The sequence below is a fragment of the Cornus florida genome, unplaced genomic scaffold (genome assembly GCF_030987335.1).
Source record: "Cornus florida cultivar Cherokee Brave unplaced genomic scaffold, ASM3098733v1 CherokeeBrave_3.0.0_Hap2_Chr10, whole genome shotgun sequence".
NCBI classification, from domain to species: domain Eukaryota; kingdom Viridiplantae; phylum Streptophyta; class Magnoliopsida; order Cornales; family Cornaceae; genus Cornus; species Cornus florida.
Window position 1 is genome coordinate 93520318 of NW_026775580.1, and position 25270 is coordinate 93545587.

General features: G+C 33.1%; 3 protein-coding genes across 7 annotated transcripts; 2 read left to right on the plus strand and 1 right to left on the minus strand.

Moving 5' to 3' along the window:
- The first annotated feature begins 733 nt into the window (after positions 1 to 733).
- On the plus strand, positions 734 to 4037 carry LOC132279132 (cytokinin dehydrogenase 3-like). The gene is made up of 5 exons (XM_059781061.1): positions 734 to 1447; positions 2085 to 2212; positions 2508 to 2765; positions 3080 to 3351; positions 3459 to 4037. Exons 1-5 carry the CDS (start codon positions 829 to 831, stop codon positions 3754 to 3756), a joined length of 1575 nt encoding a protein of 524 aa, XP_059637044.1. The 5' UTR covers positions 734 to 828; the 3' UTR covers positions 3757 to 4037.
- Positions 4038 to 10330: 6293 nt separating this feature from the next.
- Positions 10331 to 15314, plus strand: LOC132275930 (CRM-domain containing factor CFM3, chloroplastic/mitochondrial). The gene is made up of 9 exons (XM_059777132.1): positions 10331 to 11392; positions 11652 to 12132; positions 12219 to 12349; positions 13153 to 13500; positions 13581 to 13737; positions 13814 to 14106; positions 14214 to 14273; positions 14381 to 14470; positions 14796 to 15314. The coding sequence occupies exons 1-9, from the start codon at positions 10346 to 10348 to the stop codon at positions 14856 to 14858; spliced, it is 2670 nt and encodes an 889-aa protein (XP_059633115.1). The 5' UTR covers positions 10331 to 10345; the 3' UTR covers positions 14859 to 15314.
- Positions 15315 to 15801: 487 nt separating this feature from the next.
- LOC132275931 (uncharacterized) lies at positions 15802 to 25270 on the minus strand. Of its 5 annotated transcripts, none has more exons than XM_059777137.1 (10): positions 25178 to 25270; positions 24926 to 25007; positions 23651 to 23769; positions 22726 to 22808; positions 20864 to 20985; positions 18666 to 18833; positions 17853 to 17946; positions 17006 to 17065; positions 16205 to 16441; positions 15802 to 16115 (listed from the first exon to the last, which is right to left on the minus strand). In XM_059777137.1, exons 2-9 carry the CDS (start codon positions 24954 to 24956, stop codon positions 16225 to 16227), a joined length of 894 nt encoding a protein of 297 aa, XP_059633120.1. In that variant the 5' UTR covers positions 24957 to 25007; positions 25178 to 25270; the 3' UTR covers positions 15802 to 16115; positions 16205 to 16224. The 5 variants fall into 5 exon arrangements, with proteins under 5 accessions (XP_059633120.1, XP_059633121.1, XP_059633116.1 ...); XM_059777138.1 differs by having other exon boundaries at positions 25169 to 25257; XM_059777133.1 differs by having other exon boundaries at positions 24926 to 25252.

Genomic DNA, 25270 nt, shown 5'->3' on the forward strand with positions numbered 1-25270 from the left:
AACAATGCATAGATACATGAATATCTCATCAAATCTATTTTTTTTCAATTTCAAAGATCCTTGTGATGAATGCTTCTAGAATAACGACACGAAATTCAAAAATCAGATGCATCAGACGGTTGTGAATGGGGACGGTATCATCAGGATACTATAACGTCATCTTCTACAAAAAATTACCTACCCACATAAATTTAGTTGATGTGTCGAACTCATCACAATTGATGCTTATCATGTACTAATATTATTTTTTTCTAAAATTGGAAAATAGACAACCATAGTAAATTAGTTAGTAACCCTTATATATATTTTTATAGAAAGGGAAGGTGGTTCTGGACCATTTGATCATGATCCAACAGCCCATATTATAGTGGTTTGGCCTAGCATCTTTAAGAGGCCCACAAGAACGAAGGAAACCTATGGGTGGTCTTGGAATCTTTCGGTTAATAATGCATTTAAAACACACCAAAAAAATTATTTCATGACACGCGAAAATCACAACCTTTGGAAACTACAAAGAAGTATCATAATTCTCTCGTCCTTCCTATCTTTGAAAGTTTACATCACTCACCATACACCAAGATTTCTTCCCTGCAATCCAAGATCTCATTCTCGTTTGCATGCACCTCCTTTCTCTATATATACCTCTCTCTCTCTCCCTCTCTCTCTATATATATAGCTCTCTCTCTCACTCTCTCTCTCTCTCTCTATATATATAGTTCTCTCTCTCTATATGTCTCATTCTCTCTATATATAGATATATTATCATCCCCTTCTCCACACAAACACCACCAAAACTTCCATCTCTCTCTCTCACACACACACACTCACATGGCTGGGAATTGTCCAATTCCAACACATGTCATTGTTTTCTTCATTATAAGCCGTCTGATGTTCATCATAGGCAAGTTAAGCCCAGGGATTTCACTCCCTCCTGAGCTTTTATCCCTTGATATCGCGACTATGCTTCGTGTGGATTGTGAAGCCACTAGAATTGCTTCTAGTGACTTTGGCCACCTTGTTCACCTAAATCCATCTGCAGTTTTTCATCCTTCATCCATTAATGATATCATGAAGCTTATAAAAACGTCTTACAATAGTTCAGTTCCATTTACTATCGCGGCCAGAGGCCGTGGACACTCCCTTGGGGGACAAGCAATGGCCCTTAATGGGGTTGTGGTGGACATGACCTCTTTGAATGGTTTTAGTAATGGAACCGGAATTAGGGTTTCTCGGGACCCTTCATTAGGGTTTTATGCAGATGTTGGAGGTCACCAACTGTGGATTGATGTGTTGCTCGACTCGCTTGAGCATGGACTTGCACCAGTTTCGTGGACCGACTATTTGTACTTAAGTGTTGGTGGAACCCTCTCTAATGCTGGAATTAGCGGTCAAACGTTCCGACATGGTCCTCAGATCAGCAATGTTTATGAAATGGATGTTATAACTGGTATCTCTCTTTAATATATACAATTTTGTTGTGTGTTTGTATAGTCCTTTCAATACAATAGTTAATTTTGACAAGGCATGTTTATATTGGTCCTACCTGGCCTTCAAAGCATCCTAGGATAGAGTTAACATTGTGATCCAGAGTATGATATGGAATTTATTCCATCTTGATGTCAAAAGAATATGATGTGATCAGTCGTGGGTTATATATACACACATATATATGTATGTATCTATACTCTATATAGGATAGTTCAGAAGGTGCCATGCCAGGTTTTCAACCTTGGAGATACTCTTGGTAGGATTCACCTTAACATGCAGTACTGTACAGTCTGAGGTCTATATATAGTTATAGTAGTATATTTTAGCTAGGTACATCCTACTTAATTATATATAGACTAATATATAATATATTATTCTTCCATGTAAAAAAAGGAATTTCCCATGCATGCATGTAATTATTTGGGCCTTTACCATATTTAAAGGCTTTTGTCTCTTCTCTCTATCTGTCTCTCGAAACTTTAACCTGAGCCCTGTGACATGAGGGTTAAAATTAACTCAAAGCCATCAGGATAAAGGTAGACCGGTCTTTTTTTTTTTTCCTTACGTTTTGTTTAATTTTAATTTGTTTGGTTCAGGAAAAGGGGAGTTGATGACTTGCTCCAAACACACGAACTCCGAGCTGTTTTATGCAGTTCTAGGAGGTCTAGGTCAATTTGGGATCATAACCAGAGCAAGAATTGCCCTAGAGAAGGCGCCAAACAGGGTAAGTATCAAACACATTAATAAGGCCCCTCTATCTGACTACATATTGGAACTTAACAGAAAAAGCACACACACATATGACAAAAATATTTTCATGATTTTCATATTGCAAGCTTTGTATTCTTCTATTCCATTCAGATAACACCAAAAGAGCTAATTAATATGCCTCATCTACTTTTTATAAAGACAAAAAAAAATCAGGATTTTCATATTTCGAACTTTGTGTTCTTCTATCCTTTGAACGACATCTAATTAATATGTCCTCATCTACCTATTATTGACCTTCTGTATTGTAGGTGAGGTGGGTCAGAATGCTGTACCATGATTTCTCTGTCTTCACTAGAGACCAAGAACACCTGATTTCTGTCAATGGACTCGATTATGTCGAAGGTTCTCTAATTTTGCAGCAAAGCCCTCCAAATAACTGGAGGTCCTCATTTTTCTCATCATCCGATCAATCCAAAATCGCTTCTCTATTGGCCAAACACGGCATAGTCTACACCTTAGAAGTAGTCAAGTATTATGATGATCTCACTGCCGATACTCTAGATGGGGTAATCTCATTATCATCATCACATCTTACCATTCTCATCATCACATGCTAATATATATATATATATATATATATATATATATATATATATATATAAAACTGTTCATCTACCCACTGGCGTAGATATAAAAACATAAACTTCCTTTTCAACTATCTAATGGGATATGATGGTTAATACTTGAGTCGTGCATATATTTTTCAGTAAGCTAGAGGGTAAGTGAATATTTGTGTATATGTATGTGTGACAATATATATATATATGTGTGTGTGTGTGTGTGTGAGGATAATTAATTAATTTTGTTTCTATATATATAGGAACTCCAAGTGTTGCTCAAAGGGTTGAACTTCCTTCCTGGTTTCATCTTCAAGAAAGATGTCACGTTGGTAGAGTTTCTCAATAGAGTTCGAAGTGGAGAGCTAAAGCTTCAAGCAAAAGGACTGTGGGATGTTCCTCATCCATGGCTAAATCTCTTCGTACCAAAATCTCGTATTATGGAATTCAATGAAGGTGTTTTCATCAATATGATCAGTAAACAAAGTAATAAGACCACAGGACCAGTCCTTGTGTACCCGATGCATCGAAACAAGTAATTACTCTAAAATCTTATAATCTACCAAGTTTTAATAAAGTTAAATCAAATAATCAGATTTAATTGCTATATATATATCTATATATATATTATGTTAATTGCAGGTGGGATGATAGGATGTCTGCTGTTATACCAGAGGAAGATATTATTTACTGCATTGGATTACTGTATTCATCAAGTGATGATAGTAATGATTGGGAAGTTTTGGAGAATCAAAACAAAGAAATATTGGAGTTTTGTGATAAGGGTGACATCAAGGCTAAGCAATATCTTACTCATTACAGAACCAAAGAGGAGTGGATGAATCATTTTGGCTCGAAAAAATGGGACATTTTTCAGAAAAGGAAAGCTCAGTTTGATCCAAAAATGATACTGTCTCCAGGACAACGAATTTTTAATTAGTCTTGTTTAAGGGCGAGTTAGATATGTTTGGTCTGGGATTTAAGTGGCTTGATTAGGTTTAAAAGTACTATTAGTTTAGCATATATGTACTTAAAAGTTATGTGTAGTTTGTTGACTTTGGGTGATTTCTGTATGTGAAATGGAGACCAAAAGTTACAAGCTTTATGGGTTTTCTTATGTAAGTTCTTTGCTAGCTGTCGCTTAATTAGTTACTTGTAATTAGTACTATTTGTAGCCACAAAAATAATAAATACATACATACATATATATGTATATATGTATGTGTGTATAGTTGTATATATGTTTTTGATGGTTTATAAATGGAGTCACAAGTTTAGTGTGCTAATATATTGTTGATAGTAATTAAAGGTGATTAACTTGAGTTTAGAATAAATCCATGATAATAAACGTGAGTACACTGTGGCTTTTCATGTGCTATATGATGTGGTTTCAAGGTGATGGGTGGTGATGTGGTACGTTTAGTTTTGTTTTGGCCCTTATAAAAAAACGTGAGTACACTGTGGCTTTTCATGTGATAAGATGTGGTTTCATCGTGATGGATGGTGCTGCTAGATATATATATATATATATATATATATATATATATATATATATATATGGTGATACCACCATTTTTGTTGTGCAAGAGTAGTCAGATGCCATTCTAAGGTGTTACAAACCATAGTCCAAAATAAGGCATTTGCAGAAGGAAAAAGTATAACCTCTCTTTGGTTTATAAAGGAGAGAGTGAGAGGTTGGACTAATTACATTTGTGTGTGTGAAAATATTTTTGACGCGGCATAAATCCGGAGTTTCGATAGGTTTACAGTCATTACGGTTTTGCAATACATTCTGTCATAGATGTTGAAACTACATATAACATTTGTCTCTTTCACGTATTTGCACTAGAGTCTTATCTCTCACAGGCCTGCTCTCGCCCATAGAGCCTCACATTGAGTCTGACGACTATTTAACAATAGTGTGAAAAGAAATTTTGAATTAAATAAAATAAGGGCAAATTAAACTAGGAAAAAATAAGGGTAAATTACACTGATCTCTCCTGATGTTTGGATAAATTACACACGGTAAACTGTTCGGCGTTTATTACATTAACCTCCTCTAAACTCGTTTGCTTGAGTGCTAGAAGGTTACTTTGAGTGTATGTAATACCCTTTTATAAAATTTGGTTAACAAGTTTGGCTCAAAGAAAACGGTAGAGGTGTCGTTGAGCACATGTGCCAAATCTAATGGGAGGTCAAAATAATAAACACTCAACGGTCTATTCGTGTGTAATTTGCCAACACCTCAAGGATAATTAGTGTAATTTGCTCAAAAAAATTAATAGTAAGGAGGGGATTTTTTGAATTTTAATTCTTGAATATTTTTTTTGGGATTCATTGGAGGAGAAAAAAACATTGTTTTATTTTTTAATTTTTAATTTTTTTTTTTTTTTGCTGGACAAATGAGTTAGAAAGTAGTGATTTTTTATTTTATTTTATTTTGAGAGTATTCAGGATCTTTTTTGAATTTTATAAAAATTCAGTGGGGACACTTTAAGAATTATCAAAATTTGTACATAAAAAATATAAATAACTGAAAATTTTAGTGGGTCCAAACCATGGTTCGTCGTATTAGTTTTAAGGTTCGATACCATTATACATCTTCATGAATCAGTCAATTTACACCGATATTAATCCAAATTCGTTACATTGTGATCGTAATTGCAAACCATAATGGTCCAAACATGAATCCGCCATTGTTCTACGTGCCAAACCATAAAAAAATAAAAAATAAATAAAAAAAGTCATAGGATATATGCCGTTACTATACGCCATGTTTAATCATAAATAAATATGATAAAATGTGGTTTTATATAATTTCATGACTATGCAAACTAGTGAATGAATAATATGTATATTTTTTCTTTTCGGATTCTTTAACATGTGGCTTTATATCATGTTGGGTTTGGTTGGATGGAAAGATTAAGGAGAAATGGGTGAGAGGAGGGGTAAAAATGAAATGATTTTTTTATGTTTGGTTAGACAAAAAAAAGAATAAATTTTTTGATTTATTTTGTTTTTTTGTTTTTTTAAAGCAGGGTAAGTAACTTTGTTATCATTTATTTTGGGAGGTAGCTGAGACAAAACACCACCGTGCACAAGGCCTTCTGTCTTTTTTTTGGTTTTTTCCATCCCCCAATTAGACAAAGCAATATGAGTAATGATTAAACATTTTTATTTCATGAAGAGTCTAAATAACATTCTAATTAATTTCAAAACATGTCACTTTAATCTCTGTCAAGATAATTAACGTTTTGTCGTTATTTATATTAGGTGGCTGTTTTGTCGTTACTTGTATACCACTCATTTTCACTGGATACTATGTTTTACCATCAAATCAAGTAAAGCTACGGAATATTTTAATAGTTGCTGATTTATTTATATATAATTATATATGTGTCTATCTATATCTATATTTACATTAGTGTTTAATTGCTCTCTATAGTGAAAAATTATATACTCACTTTTAATTATAGTCTTAGGATCTAATCTTACGACAATTACTTAATTGACTTTTATTTTCTTCATTTTAAGAAACTTACATTATTAATGGAAACAAAAATAAAATAATTTGACTACTTTTTGTCAAATTCGAAAGCAGCCACTAAGACGAAGTAAAATCAATTTAAAATTAAAAGTCATCATTTTTAGTTTTTTTCCATACTTTATCAATTCTATTGATAAATTATGAAAAAACTTAGGATTTGTAATGATATTATACATATTTTGGCATGCTTTTACCGATCAATACTTTGAACAATTAATTTACCAAAAAACAGAAAAAATAAAAAAACACTGAGAACATTTAAATATATATATAATAATATATTAAGAGTTGTTTTGCATGATTTTTTTAAAAAATTTATGAAGCCAATAGTAGTCTCTTAATTCTAAATTAGTTGCTGAATAAATTCAAAATATTTTATTAAGTTGATTATAAAACATGGATCAATATGAAAATTTGAGTTTTGATTATAATCAAAACTTCTCAAACAATCTTTATTTCATGGCTATTTTATTTATCTTTTTTGGTTTATGTTGTTGTTTGCAAATTTGTTTAATAAATAATTGGTAGTAATGGGGAAGTGTTTTTTTACTGGATTATTTTATTTCTATTTAATGGTATAGAAAGAATATGGAAAGAAAATGTAAGTTTCTTAAAATGAAGAAAATAAAAGTCAATTGAGTAATTGCCGTATGATTAGATACTAAGGCTACAATAAAAAATGAGTATATAATTTCTTACTCTCAGGGAGCAATTGAACACTACTGTCTATACCTTAATTATAGGTTCAAAGATACTATTAACAAATATTAATAATAATATAATAAGAAATACTAAAATTCAATATTAAAAATTTAATTAAAAAAAAAATATTATAATATAGTAATAGAAAATTTAATTAGAAAAGAAAAAATATATAATATAAAAAAATTTGAAATAATGAAATTCAATAAAAGAAAATCCAATTATAGAAGGAAATATATATATATATATATATATATATATATCTAATTTAGAGAATAAAATATATAATATTAAAAAATTAAACTACTGAAGCTTCATAAAAATAAATTTATTCTTAGAAAGAAATATATAATATTAAAAAACTTATTTATTTAATTCACTAACAAAAATCTAATTAGAGAATGAAATACTAATAATAATAATATAGTAATAGGAAAAACTGAAATTCAATAAATAAAAATCTAATTAGAAGAGAAAATATATAATATAAAAAAACTTATATAATAATATAGTAGTATAAAATACTAATAGTAACAATAATAATATAGTAGTAGGAATCTAATTAGAGAAGGAAATATATAGTATTTTAAAACTAAATAACTGAAATTCAATAAAATAAAATGTAATTAGAAAAGAAAATATATAATATTAAAAATATATTTATTTAATTCAATAAAGAAAATCTAATTAGAAGTGAAATGCTAATAATTATAATTAGTAGTAGGAAATATTGAAATTCAATAAAAGAAAATCTAATTAAAGAGAAAATATATTATTTATTTCAATAAATGCATTAATACAATTCTATATCAAAATATGCAAATAAAATCCTAAACTAAGAATTCTATATACAAAATTATTTTTATATTTAATTTTTTATAATTTATTTTAAAATTTTATAATATTATTTATTTCAATAAATAATATGTTTCTATAATATTATATATATATCTAAAATAAATAATTAAGCAAAATTATTCTTTATATATATATATATATATATATATATATATATATATATATATATATACACGAGTATATTTTTTGATCATTTATAATTTTTTTTTATCATATAGTTATACGCACATTTCCGTTCACATACATCGCAAGTGTGTTTTACTTGTGTGTGTGTGTATAATACGTGTGTAGAAGATGAATTCAATTGTCCTGTCTCTTTAAGACGAGGGTACACTCCTTCACCAAATAATAAAAACACTAAATCCATCAATTTGAAATTCGGGATGCTCATTTGGTACTTCCAAACTTAACATTTGAGTTTTTCACCGGGCTCAAACTATATGAGACTTTATTTGTTAGTCAAACTAATTTTTAAGGCTGAATTACAAAAAAAACTTCTTTACTATTGCTCAGTTATGAAAAACCTTTCTTTTAACTCAACTATCTCAAGGGATATTTTTAATTAAGGAAAATGATAAGGTTACTCAATAATTTTTCCGAATAAGTATTGAATCTGACATGTTTTTGTATACCTCATCTACTTAAACAATTTTCAAAAATAATTGTTTAATAAGCGATAAGTATAGCCAATCACGTCAAATTCGGAATTCCTTTTGGATTTCTCCTATCATTACTCTTTAATTAATGTCTGTTTAAATGGTTTTTTGAAGGGATTTTTTTGACAAAATTACCCCTTAACAAATTATTCTTAAGACAATTTATTTATTTTTTTTCCTCTCATTTTTCGGTGTCAGGCAAACCTTCTTATTCATTTAAACACAAAGCTAACAGTAGATTGAGAAACCCAATTGTTCAAAATTCATCTTTCAACACTGTTTGGACAACATGATATAACACATGTAAATAATAATTGAGGCACCAAGAATACTCAGCTATATTTATTTAATCTATGACTTATTTTTGTTTATTTACTTCTTCTTCTTCTTCTTCTTTTTTTGTTTTTGTTTTGTTTTTTGGAGGTCATGATTTCATCCATGTAATTGAACGAATCATTTGCATGTAAAAATGTTATGTTTCCTTTTTATTCTTACCATCTTAATGATAAGAATTTTTTTTAAAATAACTTAAAGAGTAAACTTTTCAAAAATTACCCCTTATACTTCGTCTACATGGTATGTAATTTTCGAGTGGTGGTGGAATCAAAACAATTTTCGATTAGTAGGTGGTGGAATCAAAGCAATATATAATGAGATGATAAATGCATTACTCTTAAACTAAATGACTTAAATGTCCTTTATATTTTGATTCATGTTAATTGAATAGAAGGCAATGATATCCTTTCACATTAAAAGCGTCATATTTTTAGGTCTTTAACTTGATTATATCAAGTACAACAATTTATTCTAAAAAAGATACTTTGGGGTATTTTGCATTTGATCTTGAAGTAAGGAAATTTTTTTTAAAAAAAATCAAATTTGAAAAAAAAAATTATGTTGCTTTTTAATTGTCAATTTTAGTCCACTTACCTTGTAGTAGCATAATTCAATTAAGGAAAAAAAAAAAAGAAATTGGACTAAGGAAACATGGTAAATTTTTAATTATTTTTCTTAAAATAATTAACTGTTATGCTAAAGATCAAGTGCAATGAAGGAGTTTCTGCTTAATTTTCCATCTTCTATTCCAACGCCATGGTGGATTTTCTCTCTTGGCCATTGTACTCAATTTTATTTTATTAATTATACATAGCTTAAATATGATTTTATTGACTTTCCATATTTATTTTTATTTTTGGAAAATTTTTGTTGTTGCTTCAGACACTTGCTTGACGGAGAGAGAGAAAAGAAAAATATTAAATAAATGAATTGTCTTAAAGAATGATCTGTTAAGGGGTAATTTCGTCTGAAAAATTCCCTCAAACAATCACTTAAACGGACAGAAATATTCATAAGGGGGTGATTTTCGCAACTGGCTAATAGTCTAAGGGGATTTTTTACAATTTGCCCAATTTTTAATTATTTATTTTATATTAAAATTACTACTATAATTTTAAGGAGGATATTTTGGTATTTTGGAATAAGAGTGTGAAGACATTTTGAACTTGAGCAATAGATATTGATACACTAGTAATTATTTTACTTAATTCAATTCATATAAAAAATCAACTTTTAGAATCGATCAATTTATTATTTAGAGCTCTTAAAAGCCATTTTAATTCGAATGTTGGGCCTGACCTGTTAATTTGGGCCTATTAAATGGACACTATTTGAACCAAAAAAACCATTGTGGATCATTATCTTGTCGTCTGCTATAGATATAAAACCATGTATTTAATTAACATCACCACCAATCCAGTATCGGCAGTATGGTTCTCACACCATTTCCACTCAATTTATACTCTCCCTCTTCAACCTGCTCTTCTTCACCATCTCTCTACTTTCTCTCTCATCACTCACAAACCCAATCTTCGATCAGTTTTATAGCTCTCAAATTCAGACCTTCTTGTTCTCATCACAACGCCCAACTTGATACACGACAATTCAACCCTACAAAGAAGAAGAGAAAGCCCAAACCAAGCTTTTTCGAAGAAATTCGCGATAAGTGGTCTGTCAAACCCACTTCTTTGAGAGAGAAACTTCCATGGCAAGAACAGGAACAGAGAGAGCCAATTAAAGAAGTGCAAGAACAGAGCCTGCAGTTTTCTGGGTCTGAGTTGGAAGCTGAGAAGAAATCTCCCGTTAGTGACCCGGTGAGTTTCGGTTCCTCAATTCGCATAATTTCACCTCCTTGGATTCATGGAAGCAATCCCAAAAAAACCCAGTTTGATTTTGAAACTAGAAATCCACAAGATGTTTGGGAAAAGGGCGAAATTATTAATGAATTTGGCAGAAATTCCAAAAACAAGTATCATAATGTAGGTCAGGAATCCAAGAATTTAGAAAGAGGAGCTAATTATAATGGCGAATGTAAAGAAAGAGTTCAAGTTAATTCAAACCCAGTTGGGTTACAGGAGGAGGAGGAGGAGGCTGCGCTTGTTGGGGCCGATAATGGCGTTTTGTTTGATGGAAAATCATCGAAGGTTGATGGAGAATTCCATAGTTTTGAGGGTAGTGATGACAGGGACTCAACGTGGCTGCCATGGAAGACAGAGAGTGATATGAAATCCGTGGAAGGAGAAAGGTTGAGGAATAGCAGCACCAAGTTGGCAGAGGAGTTAATTCCTGAAAATGAATTGAAAAGGCTTAGAAATGTCGCTTTGAGAATGGTAGAGAGAATAAAAGTTGGTGCGGCGGGTATTACACAGGAATTGGTGGACTCTATACATGAGAAGTGGAAGGTGGATGAGGTGGTGAAATTGAAATTTGAAGGGCCTCCTGCAATGAACATGAGAAGAACCCATGAGATTTTAGAGGTCAGTGTACTTGCATTATTTCCATATCAATGATTATGAATTGTCATGTGACTTATTTGTTGAAACTGAACCAAGATTGTTGAGTATGATTGATCAGTGATTAGCAAATAGCTATTGCCATTTTCTGCAATTTATGACTTTTCTTGTTTGTTATTACTCATTATGCATATTGATATTTTCATTTCGCAATCTGTCCCTCGTGAATTTTCAGAATTAAGTTTACTAACCCTTGTATATATTATACGTTGTTCTCAATCAGAGTAGGACTGGAGGTTTGGTAATATGGAGATCAGGCAGTTCAGTAGTGTTATACAGGGGAATGACCTACAAGCTTGATTGTGTTCAGTCATATACGGAACAAAATCTAGTTGACTTGAATAATTCACACTCTTCAAGAGAATTTGTGCATGAAGTCACCCAAAGAGTTGAATTCAAAGGCTCAGTTAGGACTACAGAATCAATGACCACTGGTTCAGTAAGGTCTTTGAAGGATTTATCTGAAAAAGAACTCATGGACTTAAGTGAGCTCAACTATCTTTTAGATGAGCTGGGTCCAAGATTTAAAGATTGGTCAGGCCGCGATCCTCCGCCTGTTGATGCAGACTTGCTTCCTGCTGTGGTTCCTGGATATAAAACTCCATTCAGACTTCTTCCTTATAGGATAAGACAGGGTTTACGAGACAAGGAGATGACATATTTCCGTAGGACTGCTAGAACAATGCCTCCACATTTTGCATTGGGTATGTGCCTAATGGTATTTTTGTGTTGGCTTTCAGACTCATCATCATGTTTCTAATGGACTTCATTTTTCAATTTATTGCCACAGGAAGAAACAGAGAACTGCAAGGTCTGGCTATGGCTATGGTGAAGCTATGGGAAAGAAGTGCGATTGCCAAGATAGCCATCAAACGCGGCGTACAGAATACCTGTAATGAGAGGATGGCAGAAGAACTCAAGGTGAGAAATGTGAAACACTTGATTGTTTGAAGTTGAAATTGATAGAACTGCTACTGGTTGTTCTTTCTCATATTTTTTGAAGTAGAAAGTCGGGAAACATGGAAATGTAAATCTCTTAATTATTTGTATAATTCAGAGCTAGGTCAATCACTTAATTTTTCTTTCTCATATTTTTTGAAGTTCTACATGACAATGTAAATCTATGGTCATCCTATTCTGTCTGTACCAAGCCCCCAGTCTGATGCGGAGAACTGAAATCTTGTCCTAAGTTACATGCTTAATTGACACAGCACTGGGATTGTTGTTAAGCATGCAACATTACACCAGCTAATCCTCTCCTTTAATGTTGTCCAATTGCGAATTTTATACTTTTTAAGGTTGGTGCTTCTATAATACGGTAAAGATTGCAATGGGATAGATTTTACAATGGGTGTGAATATATGTTGAATCCTTGATTCTCCATTAAACTAACATGGCATTTAGTTCTGAAGTTACAGATTTACAAACAAAAAAGTGATAGAAACCTATTCCTTAGTTCTATATCAATTAATGACATATTTGCATATAAAGTGCCACTGCTTCCGGCTGGACTCTCTTTCGGTGCTTGAATACAGTTACTGCCTAAATTATTTAAAGGCAGTTGAGAAATTTATTCCTTAAAGATTTTAGAGAATGAATGCCTTCTAGTCTCCTCGTAGTAGTTGCTATACTAATCCCAATAGTCCTCAAAGTCTTAGATTCTAAAAATTTTAGGTGACATAATAATTTCTTGTTCATGACCAATTTCCATCACATTTATGCAGATATTGACTGGGGGAACCCTGCTCTCTAGGAACAAGGATTATATTGTCTTCTACAGGGGTAATGACTTCTTGCCACCAGTAGTTACAGAGACGTTGGAAGAAGCGCAAAAATTAACTGCCCTTCGACAGGATGATGAAGAACAAACACGACAGAATGCATCAATGATATATTCAAATGCCAAAGCTGCTAAAGGTCCATTGGTTGCAGGAACCCTTGCAGAGACCATGGCAGCAACCTCACGCTGGGGGAACCAACCTAGCAGCGAAGATATAGAAAAGATGATGAGAGATTCAGCTTTGGCAAGACATGCTTCACTTGTCAGATATCTAGAGATGAAGCTTGCTCTTGTAAGTTAGAAATCTCCTAAAAAAAATACCGGGACATGAATAAACACTTTCCATGTATTTATCATTCTGGCTAATTGCAGGCTAAAGGCAAGTTCAAAAGGGCTGAGAAGGCTTTAGAAAAAGTACAAGAGTGTCTGGAACCAGCAGATCTCCCAACTGATTTAGAAACCATAAGTGACGAGGAGCGATTCTTATTTCGTAAGATGGGCCTGAGTATGAAACCCTTTTTGCCTCTAGGTAAGGATTGCCACTTTGATTTTTTGGTTATTGATTTCAAGGAAACAGTCAAGAATGTATATGGCTTTTGTTATAGGGAGGCGAGGAATTTTTGATGGGACAATAGAAAATATGCACTTACACTGGAAATATCGGGAGCTGGTGAAGATAATTGTGGAGAGAAAAAGTTTCCCCCAAGTCAAGCAAATTGCAATCTCTCTTGAGGCTGAGAGTGGTGGAATTTTAGTATCTGTAGATAAAACTACTAAAGGCTATGTGATTATAGTCTATCGTGGGAAGAATTATCAACGTCCTGATGCAGTGAGGCCCAAGAATCTCTTAACTAAAAGGCAGGCACTAGCTAGGTCAGTTGAACTTCAGAGGCGCGAGGTAACATTATATTCTATTTTGTTGTGCATTTTACTCGAATTTGTCATCTGATTCTGTACAAACTATTGATCTGTACTAATGTCATGTCGAAACTCGAAACATTTCAGGCATTAAAGCATCATATCTTGGACTTACAAGAAAGATTTGAGAAGCTGAAGACTGAGCTAGTATGATTTCTTCTTCCATAAATAATATGCAAATCTAGGGACAAATTGGTGAAAGACTAAATACATTTTCTTGCATAACTTTTATACCTATGCGATCAAATTTGCAGGAAAAAATGAAGAATGCCAAGGAGATTGATGAGGAGACTTTTAACTCGAGAATGGATAATGCATATTCGTCTGATGATGAGATGGGAGAGGTTAGTAGGCAACTAATATTCTGTATGACATTTGGGAATTGATCACAGTAGGTTTTGGCAGCATTTATGGAAGATGCTACTTAGTTAAAAAAATCTCACAGTAGAATGGCCTCTTACCCTATGCCAATCATTTGAACTATGATGCTTCTTTCCACAGTTGACTCATCTTGCATTTGCCAAAAGTTTTTAACACTTGAAGTTTTGTCACACTTACAAGCTTTGCTTACCCATCGATAATCCAATTCACACATGTTGACTTGTGGACCAAACACAGGTCTATCAGCTTGATTTTTATTTCCTAACTGAAATTCTGTTTCTTAACCAGGATGATGGTGAAGAGTCGTTCCTTGGTATATATGACAGTGAGCACGAGGATGGCAATATTTAAAACAAAGAGCTCATGCGTAAAAGAGAACCATTTAGGAATTGCCAGTGACTGGAGCTTAGAAGATTAAGCACTGCAGACGTGTGAAGGAAGTTTAACAACTTTGTTGAGAGATCTTCACTACAAGAACAAGATATGAATAGCAGATTCATGCTTAAACATGCCATTTTTAACCTAATGTGTAAAATGGAGGAATGATGTTGCTTATTGTAAGTGGCATGCACAGGGGTCTCTCCCATTACTATTGGCACTCGTAAGAATTGAAAATTTCTTAGCTTCTTGCATGCATCTAACCATTTTTGTAAATAGGAAGTGATCCACCACTGAATTCATCAATAATTGTTGTGTTATGCCACTGTTATTATGAGTTATTGAATATGTCTCAAGGCTACTTGAAGCACATACAATTCCTGATATGATATATAGTTCTCTGCTCGATGATTTGATTTTGTATTCATATACATTTATTATTGTTTCTTTTTAGTGTAAATATTCAGTGGCATTCAAGTAGGGTTCTGCAGTTGAATAGTTAACTTTCAAGGTCCCTATTTGTAACACTGGATTTTGAGGTTTTCTCTTCTATCCTCATCGGAAGCAGGAGCCTTGCTGTACTGCTTAGAACTTGTTAACCTCGTGTACTTTGTAGCCGTACTGCTATAGCAGTTGGATCTGTAACTAGGCACAAATATCGTTCCTAAATGAGGAGAATTGTTACCAGATGCTCTTCTGTGGAACCAAAAAAGAAATAATGTCTAATGAGGAAGCAATATGGTGATACTGGAAACAAGGTTTTAAGGTTTGGCCAAATTCAGCTTGGATTCAAAGTCACGGCTACAACATTATTTCTGCACCTAAGCCACTTTTATGGGGACCAGATTAAAGAATCAAAGACCTGTCATTCTGGAGGTTAATCCCTGGATTTATTGGTTGAAGATTCTATGGAGGGTAGAAAAAGAAAATGTAAATACATAATAACAATTCTGAAATTCAAGCTTAACCACAACAAATGTAGCAAGGAAACACGGGTTGGGGTGAATAACAGACAACCAATTACTCCCACAAAATTCATTATGCGTCAGAGAGAACATAGTATTGGTCAAATCAGCCGTGTATCAAGTAGCAATTGATGCTTAAACCCTAATTCTGTTTATCAGGAGCCAACAATGGGGATGAGGAAGAAGGGGTTTTCCGCTTAATAAGATCCAGATGCAGTTTGGCTCAAACATCTCTCACAAAATCAGTGTCGTTTCCACTAAGAACCTGTATATATATATATAATTGAGTTAGTATCATGAGAAAGTTAAAGAAGTTGAACTTCTATATAGATCTAAAATCTCTTGAAATCCTACTAAATATGTAGGTCTGTTGGTCACTGGACACAAGAGTACTGAGAAATATCCTTGCCTTGCTGCAGACCTTCCTTGATGAACGGGATAACAACAGAAGCTGATTCAGTTTGATGTGAAGTATATCCATGATCTGCTCCTTCTACCATGTGTAATTTGTGGTTAGGTATGATTTTGGCGAACTCCAAAGCACCTTTGACCGGGATAACTTCATCAGCAGATCCATGGACCGTCAAAACCCTGTATGTACAATATTCAACACGAACCATAAAATAAATAAAAAGGTCATGTGAACTATGACGACAACTAAACAATCACTGCAATGAACAATCAACCGAGCAGGGAGAGTAACTTTTCAAATACATACATATGTATATGCATGCATATATAAACATATATCAAAAGGTATAGTTTAAAATCCAGCTGTACGAGTTATTATTATTTGCAATAGCTAACTTCACTGAGCTTATGAGGAAACAACAGGTTGTTGGACTGAGTTTGTCTGAGAGCTCATTCCTCGCCATGGCTTCCTTCCAGCGTGTTTTTTCACAGTATATGAAAATATGTCATGATTTGGTCAGTGAAGATACCTAATGCAATTTTATTTTCTACAACAGCAAAAATGAGTCTTCTTTGATGGAAAAAAATCACATGGCATTGTTATTATGGCAGTAAAAAAAACTGATAATGAAAAAAAAAAAGTTTGCCATAATTGCACATTACAGACATGAGGGTGTTAGAGATTGATACAAGGCAAGTCAAGAGATGATAGGATTAAAGAAGATTCCAAAGTAAGAATTATACCAAGCTCTGTCACGATGAGAGAAGCTGAAACGGTTTAGCCATGCAATAGAGACCAATGAACTGAGAACGATACATTACCAATTGAGCATAAGAATAGTGAAAAGAACAGGGGCTGACTGGTCAAAGGAAGTGAGAAAAGACATTAAGACCTAGAAGTTGTGATTAGTGCTATTTGACATGAGATCAGAAAAGAATATTGCATGGGAATTTGTCAATTTAAAGTTTTTTTAGTAACATGAGGAGTTTTAATTAACATTGCTGAAATATTCATTTTTTAAAATTTTAGAGGTTTTAGGGATGCAATTTGAGATTTTATATGTAACCATGAGATTGGATATATTTTTGGTTACTCCCACTTAGTTTTAGGATGTTCTGATCTTAAGTTGTATAATGTGACAGGCAAAAGATGAATAAAGTTTGATAATATACATACATATATATAGATACTGGAAGAGATTCTCTCTCCCCCCTACCAAATGGATCATAAATTATGCCCTTGGGAATTATAAGATAGGATGGCAATAACAAACTCCATTCAATCTGTCTGCTGAGAAAATTGCTAGCAATAAACACAAATAATTAAGCACATACTTTTCTTTCTCTGGAATTGTTCCAACATATAATATTTTAAAATATCATCAGATAATTTTTTTTTTTTTTTTTTTTTTTTTTTTTTCCTAGTTGGTACTCACACACACGTCTCTTCTGAGACTTGAACCTCTGACCTCCCTTTGGGAAGTAAGAGGCTGATACCGCTAGGCCACTGGCCCGTTGGTTATCATGAGATCATATGATGGTACGTAATTATAATCTATAAGATGGAATTGACTTTGTTCTGAGTCCTGACCTGCATCCCTTGTCAATTTTGAGGCACGCTTCATGCATATTTGTGTTTAAGCGATCCATCAAACTTTCCTCAGTCACACGAAAATCAACTTCTCCTACAAAAGGAGCATTTCTGTCATCAGTCATTTATATATTTATAAGTGCATAAAAAATCATTTTGGGAAAATCAGAAAACCTGCAATTATGTGAGAACTTTCCTATCTTGTTGGGAGCATTTGATTGATTTTGTAATATATATATTTTTTTATTGTCGGGAGCATTTATATTTTTAATGATACAACCGTCAAATATCAACACAACTCATAATATTTTTTTACTTTTTATTCCTTTTGCTTTGTACAGTGGAGGTATACTTTCACTTTTGCCTTTGTACTAGGGGGTATACTGTTTTCAGTCTTTCATTAATACAATTTTATTTAGGGGGAAAATATATATATATATATATATATATATATTGTTAGTCAAGGCACACCATAACACTTATAACCATTTACAGGAAAGTCACATACTCCTACAGCCTTCATCGAAAGAAATACAAATTGGTTGAAGAAACGCTATCAAATTACATGTATATAAATACAAAGTTTCATGGCAGGCATAGGGCTAAATTATGAGTAAACATGTAAAAACATGGTAATAAAGCATATCAAATCCATATAATGCTAGAGAGAGCAAAACTAACTGGACTTCTTTAATTTTGAATTTAGAGGCATACAAAATTAATTAAAATATTCATGCATATATTGGACATGAACTAATAGAAACTAAAAACCAAAATTAAAATTACATATCCACAAAAGAATCTATAAGTTACCTGATCTATTTTTAACATCAATAAAACCATCCTTCTTGATTCTCTCAATGAAGTCTTTACACAACAAGCGATCTTCTACGCCTTCCTTCAGATTATAACGGCCAGAAACATTGACCACCGTGCGGACATCATGATATTTAGATGCGTATAGGAGCACGACATTGCCTCCTGCAGGGATTGCTTTCAGTGATACAAATTTTTGCAGAGAAAATAATGTGGACGAGTAAATGGTTACCGAAATGGATTTCACAGCTGACCCTTGTGAAACAAAATTGAAAAATTTGCCTCCTGCAGGGATTGCTTTCAGTGATACAAATTTTTGCGGAGAAAATATAATGTGGACAAGTAAATGGTTACCGAAATGGATTTCACAGCTGACCCTTGTGAAACAAAATTGAAAAATTACCGAGCTAAAACTAAAAACTACACGTGATGTATGGAGTTTTTACTTCTTATCACACTGGTTTCATATGAAAAGAAAGCATCCCCCATCCTTTGATGGTTATGTAATGCAGACCCAGTTCATCTTTAAAATGTAGTTGTCATCCTAGTCCTCAAAAATAAGACAACCATGTGTGGAGTATTTACAATTCAATAGAGTTGTGTTTCATTTTAAGAATCGTGAGCAGACTTGGTTGGATTGAGGCCTGAAATCCAACTCTTGTTTGGGGTGCAATAGTTGGAATCTATGTGAATTCTACCACAAAACTAGGACATGGATTTTATTTAAATGAAGATAAAGGAAAAAGGTATGCCCTATATACAACTCAGGGCTGACCCAGAATGTATCAAATGGAGCGGAATGTTATTGAAGGCTGTATACAGCTTTATATTGTTGTTCTAGGACAATACTTCAAAAACTCAATAATGCTACCTACAATTGACCATATGGTGGTGTAAGCTATGGAAAGTGTGTGGGCTATATATCTAAAACAGTGGAAGACTGGCTGTAGGTTGTGTGCATAGCAAAACAATGGTCTTGCCTAGGTTTTTAAGATGATACATTTCTGGATTTCTAGAGAAGATTTACGACATGGACAGCATATTTTTTTTTATATAAAGGGCTTATAGAATAAAGAAAGGCTTGGGTTATGAAATAAGCCTTTGGGCCCGAAAAAAAAAACAACCGCGACTGAATCAGAGGAATCTGCTTGGCGAACTGCAAAGAGCTGGAGGAAATGTTTTAGTTATTACTCCTAGAATCCCCATAAGCATCATACACCTAGGGTTTATATCAGACAACTCCCACACAGCATAATTTCTCAAATTCTGTTCTAAATGGTTAGAGATAAGTAGGCTCCCAAGTATTCTGAATTTTAACAAGACTAGTACTCCAAATTTAAAAAGTATGGAGAACTTGGAAATTTCAACTAGCACAGTTGATCTTATGACTACTTGAGGCCACTTAATATATATATATACATACAAGAACATACAAAAGACCCAAAATTAGACACATGGCCCACCACTATATTACACGTCTTGGGAAGTTTTATATTTGGAAAACTGATGCAAATCATTAAGGGTACTTTAGTCAGGATTGAGGCAGTCAATGGTGCCTTGGTAAGTGCCTTGAAGAAAAGTCAAAGAGTCCTTCTTGTTTTACCAAGCTTTGGAATTACTAAGTATACTTAGGACAGTGGTAAAGTCTTATTAATGTTGTGTGGGAATTCTTATAAAAAGGACAGACCTCTATATCTGCTATAATCAAGTTTTTATCAACATAATTTTGAGATATTATCAGAGTTTATACTTCTCTAAGGCTGTCCCCTAGATTCCCCTATAGAAATCTAGGCTCAACGGTGATTGGAGTATTTCTGGTCTTTCTTACTGTTGTAAGAAGACTTCTTTCTTTTTTCTGTTTGCTTCAAAAACACCCATGTCTAAAGTTAAATAAACAAATAACAACAAAACCAACAGCATACTACCTAAATTGGGGGGGGGGGGAGGGGGAGGAAGGACTTCTATTAAATTCGAATTCATCAGTTCAAGTGGGACTGCCAAGTAACTTAACAGTCTTAATCAGTTATTACTTCTATCTTGTTTGAATTTGGTTATTCTTGATCTTCTAACAGACTGAACCAATTGTTCTAACTTGGAAATCACGTGTTTTAAATTTTTAAGCATAAACCACATTTTTCTCCAGCAATTTCAGTGGGAAAAATTGTAGATTGGATATCTAGTATAAAAAGGCACACCTTTACTATGTCCAAGAATTGCACTAATTGGCCGGTTTGCCCCACTGAAGTGTTGAATTACAGCATGCAAGTCTTCAGCCTCTCTCCAATAGTTACCAAACTGAAATGAACCTTCACTTTCCCTAAAAATCAATATTAATCAATATAAATTTAGGTCAAATGTGAAGTTGTGCTCAGCAATATGACTCCACTAATGCAGAATGGAAAACTTATATAAGTACATATAAGCATCATAAAGTTGCCTTAAGAACTCCAACATGAAGCAAGGTACAGTATCAATCATTTCCGGATCATAATATGCCAAGGTTCAAATAGTGTCGCGTCAGAAAAGGTGAAATGAATTTTCTTTTACTAATGCACAAAATCTAACCATGTTATAATATGTTTGGTAGATGTAATTTTAGGTTGCTTGACAGCTTAGTTAATTATTTACACGACGATGTCATTCTATAAGGTTTTGGCTTATTTACAGACAACACATCTCTATCTAATATGATGGAAATTCTCGAAAGAAATTGGTAGACTAGATTTTTTGTATTTTTTGTTATTTTCTTATAGAAAATAATTTAATAAACATTAACTGAAGACTAAGGTGTGCCAGTGGAGAAGACCCTTCCCAAGAAGACTGCAGAATAGGAAGATGAAAGGAACAACAACCCAAACTAATGTAATCACCAAACAGCAACAAGAGGATTCCAGGGTTAATACTCTCCTATTAGAAAAGAAAAAATACATATCGGAAGTTGCACAGCAGAAAATTAAGGAAGTCAGCTCTCAAATACTCCATTAAAAATGAAGTGGCTGCATGTCCAAGAAACCGGAAGAGATAAATGCACCACATTTGACAAAACTCCATGTAATAGTAAGGTCCTATCTAATTTTCTTATTATTTTCATTTTATTTTTAATTTACCTTTCATTTGTGTGTGCTTGTGAGTACCTTTGTTACTTCTCTTCCATGCATTGAAAAGAACAAGACATTTCAATTCTTTTTTCATTTCCTCTTTGTAAGGTTACATTATATCTCGGCTCTATTGATTCACAACTCTGCCGCGAAAAGAACAAGTCATTTCAATTTTGTTTACCTTTGTTACTTCTATTCCATAGATTGAAAAGAACAAGACATTTCAATTCTTTTTAAGGTTGCATTACATCTCGACTCTCTATTGACCCACAACTTTGATAAGCATCACACAGATTGATCACACTTTGCTGCTTACAATTCATGCAACCACTGGAGCACTGCATATTGCTAGCTCACTACCTCCACGTGACAAAAGTTTAGTGACATTACTGTTATATATTTTTCTAGGAAATTATTGGGGTGTGTCTTGCTAACATAATGGACACGAGTAGGAATTCTTCAATCACTTCTAAATGAGAGTAGATAATTGTACAAGTGTGCATTTTTTTTACCTCTCACTACCAACAATCAATATTTCTTCAAAAAAGATATTAACAAAAAGTATACCATGATCATTGAAGTAAAGAAATATCTATGTATCTAAAGAAGCTAGAACAGATTTATCTTGGAGTGAATCAAAATTTTAGGGAAATAAAATAAAAGTTCAACATAATTATTGAATAGTAAGGAATAAAGTGTACATATGTAATTTGGATCCATATATTACAAAAATGATACTATGCTTTTTCGCCAGAGAGGTGGTCCTTTCTTTTTTACTTTTATTGATCAGCATAATTAATTCTAATTAAAAATATATAAAAAAGAAGAGACGAAGTGAATCTACAAGTCAGCCAAAAAGAAGGCCAATGTCCAAGCTAAGAGCTAGGATGAAACACCACCAAATGAGTGGTAATTACAAAGGTCATGGTTTCTACAACCCTACAATTCTAGAAGCTTACCCATTTCCAGCAAAGTCGAAACGGAAGGCGCTGATTCCTTCATTTTCTAAAGCAACAGCAAGGCTCACCATAGTGTTGTTCTCCTGGAATAGAAACACGAGTGGTGAGATCATTTCTACAATCGAGCAAAACATGAGTCCTCAAAATTTACGTGAACTATTGAGGGATGTACAACTTTAAATTCTCAAAAAACAAAAAAAAAAAAAAAAAAGTATTACTCAAATTTGGTTGCACAAAATCTGCACAAAAAAGTCAAAAGAGCTCAGCATTATTGTGCTACGTTTTGTTTAAAGCCATTATTATTCCTGATCGTACTCGGTGGAACTTGACGTAAGTCGTACCAATTCATCCAAACACAATAAGCAAAACTAAGGGCTTAAACCTTTAGTTTGAGCTTAAAGAAAAAAATTGCCTCACAAGTGATTGTTCCCATTTTATATTTAATCCATAGTACATGTTGAGAATGGTGTCAATGCACAATCACAATTGTTTGTCATTTCCCACACAAGTCATTTCCAAAATCCAATAAGGATGCTAAGTTAATAAAGCTAAAAATAGTTTACCCCTTTTATTTTCACACTTCTCTTTTTCCATCATAAACATGATTGCTACACTTCAAGCACGCAACAGAAACATATACACCGAAGTTTTGCAATTTACAACATCTGACAGAAATTTTGCTCTCTAAAATAGAATTTCACCCTTGCTAGACTAGTGAGGTAGAAATAATTTTTGGCATTTGACAGTGTAACTAGGATTGATATGCTAGATGGAAAAGTTAACAGTTAATAATGGAGAAAATGGATCATAATCAAATTGAAGCACAAGGATAAAGCTTTAAGTTAATAAGTTTCATAACACCACCCATGCACCCCACGCACTTTGTAGAAGAAAAATAGAGCTTCAAGTATCACAGATTACTGACCTTTGAATCTCGAAAACCATGGCACAAGATTACGATCTCTGTAGATCCAGTTTCATGCAATATACCAACAAGTTTCTCACTGTTGTTGTTTGAAATTATGATTTTCTGTTGCTGTATTACTGAAACATTGCAACTTATTAGCACTATAAAATATCTTAAATGGTTTTAAGAAGTAAGCACAAGTAATCATCATCCAATGCATCAGAATTTAAAATTAGTAATAACTGTATGCACTGACTCGACTTACTGCATACCATTTTTCATAACTAAAATTTCTTCATCCAAGTTCCACTTACAAATATCACATTTAGAGTTCCAACTTTATAAACTAAAATATCTTACATTTCATATTTCTTGTTAGTAGTTATTTAACTTGTTTCTATTAGGTTCCAAGGATTCAACAATATTTCAAGAGAACTTTTCCAATAATAAAGGACTTTGATGTTCTCTAGTCCTGAGATATTTGATGTGTTAATATCATGGACGTACACATTGTTTAAAATGTACATAGAGATGACCTGCCGTACAAATCAATCAACATTTAATTGGAACCGAGTAGAGAAGCACATCAAAATAACATAATAGAAACTTTTGGAAGACCGTGGAAGAAGAAAAGGATGACAACCCTTATAAATTTATACATTTGAAAGTTTACTATGAGATTTATTTTCCGGGTGAGGCAATACTGAATTATGAAATAATTGTTCCACAAAAACTTTTTTCTAACACCTCTAAATAACAAATCATATCTGAGGCTCCCAAGTAGAACCACAAGGATGCATTCTTTTGAATACATTCTTCCTTCTTCACCATTTCAACCCACCCTTAATAAAAAAAAGTGAATGGTAAAAATATCTATAAATCGAATTTGAGAAGATAAAATGTTCAACTTCTAGCAACAAGTTAAACCCCATGAATCTGTCCACCCAATGCCATTTATTTTCAATACGTCGAACAAAGGTAACTACCCAGTGTCATCCTGTATAATTCATGTTTAACGCTCCAAGTTTTTACCACTAGAATTATTTATCATATTACAAGCATTGAAGTGCCATTAGCATACCCAGGTTAGCTCCTTCAACTAATAAAAGCTTGTGTCGAAGCATTTAGAACATCAAAAGTCATGTATTTGCAATCACATATTATGCATACTAAAGTTAGTTAGTATTAGTTATTCCCATTGTTATTTGATCCATCCATATACAGAAAATATAAGAAAATTCTTAAAGAAAAGGAAATCAACACACACACAGATATAAAAAGGAATTTTCTTACTTGGGTTTTGTGTAGAACTTTGCTGGGCCATCTTCAATGTTCTTATGATGATCTGAGTGCGTGGAGGAATGAAGGAGCAGACCTGGTGAAGAGAAAAATCTGATGAAGGGGGTCTTTTAGTAATAAATGAATTTGAGAGCAGTGAATGATAATTATACACAATAATTCCCATTTTTTAATTAAAATGTGGCTAAGCATTAAATGAAAAAGCAAATGGAGTTGAAGCGAGAAGGAGGATCAGACGATTCAGACCCAGCGTGCTGAACTGAGCTCTAGCCTTTGGTCTTTACGCTAGAGTGACTTGGAACAGATAAGAGACGAGAATGAATTGAAGACCTAATTATG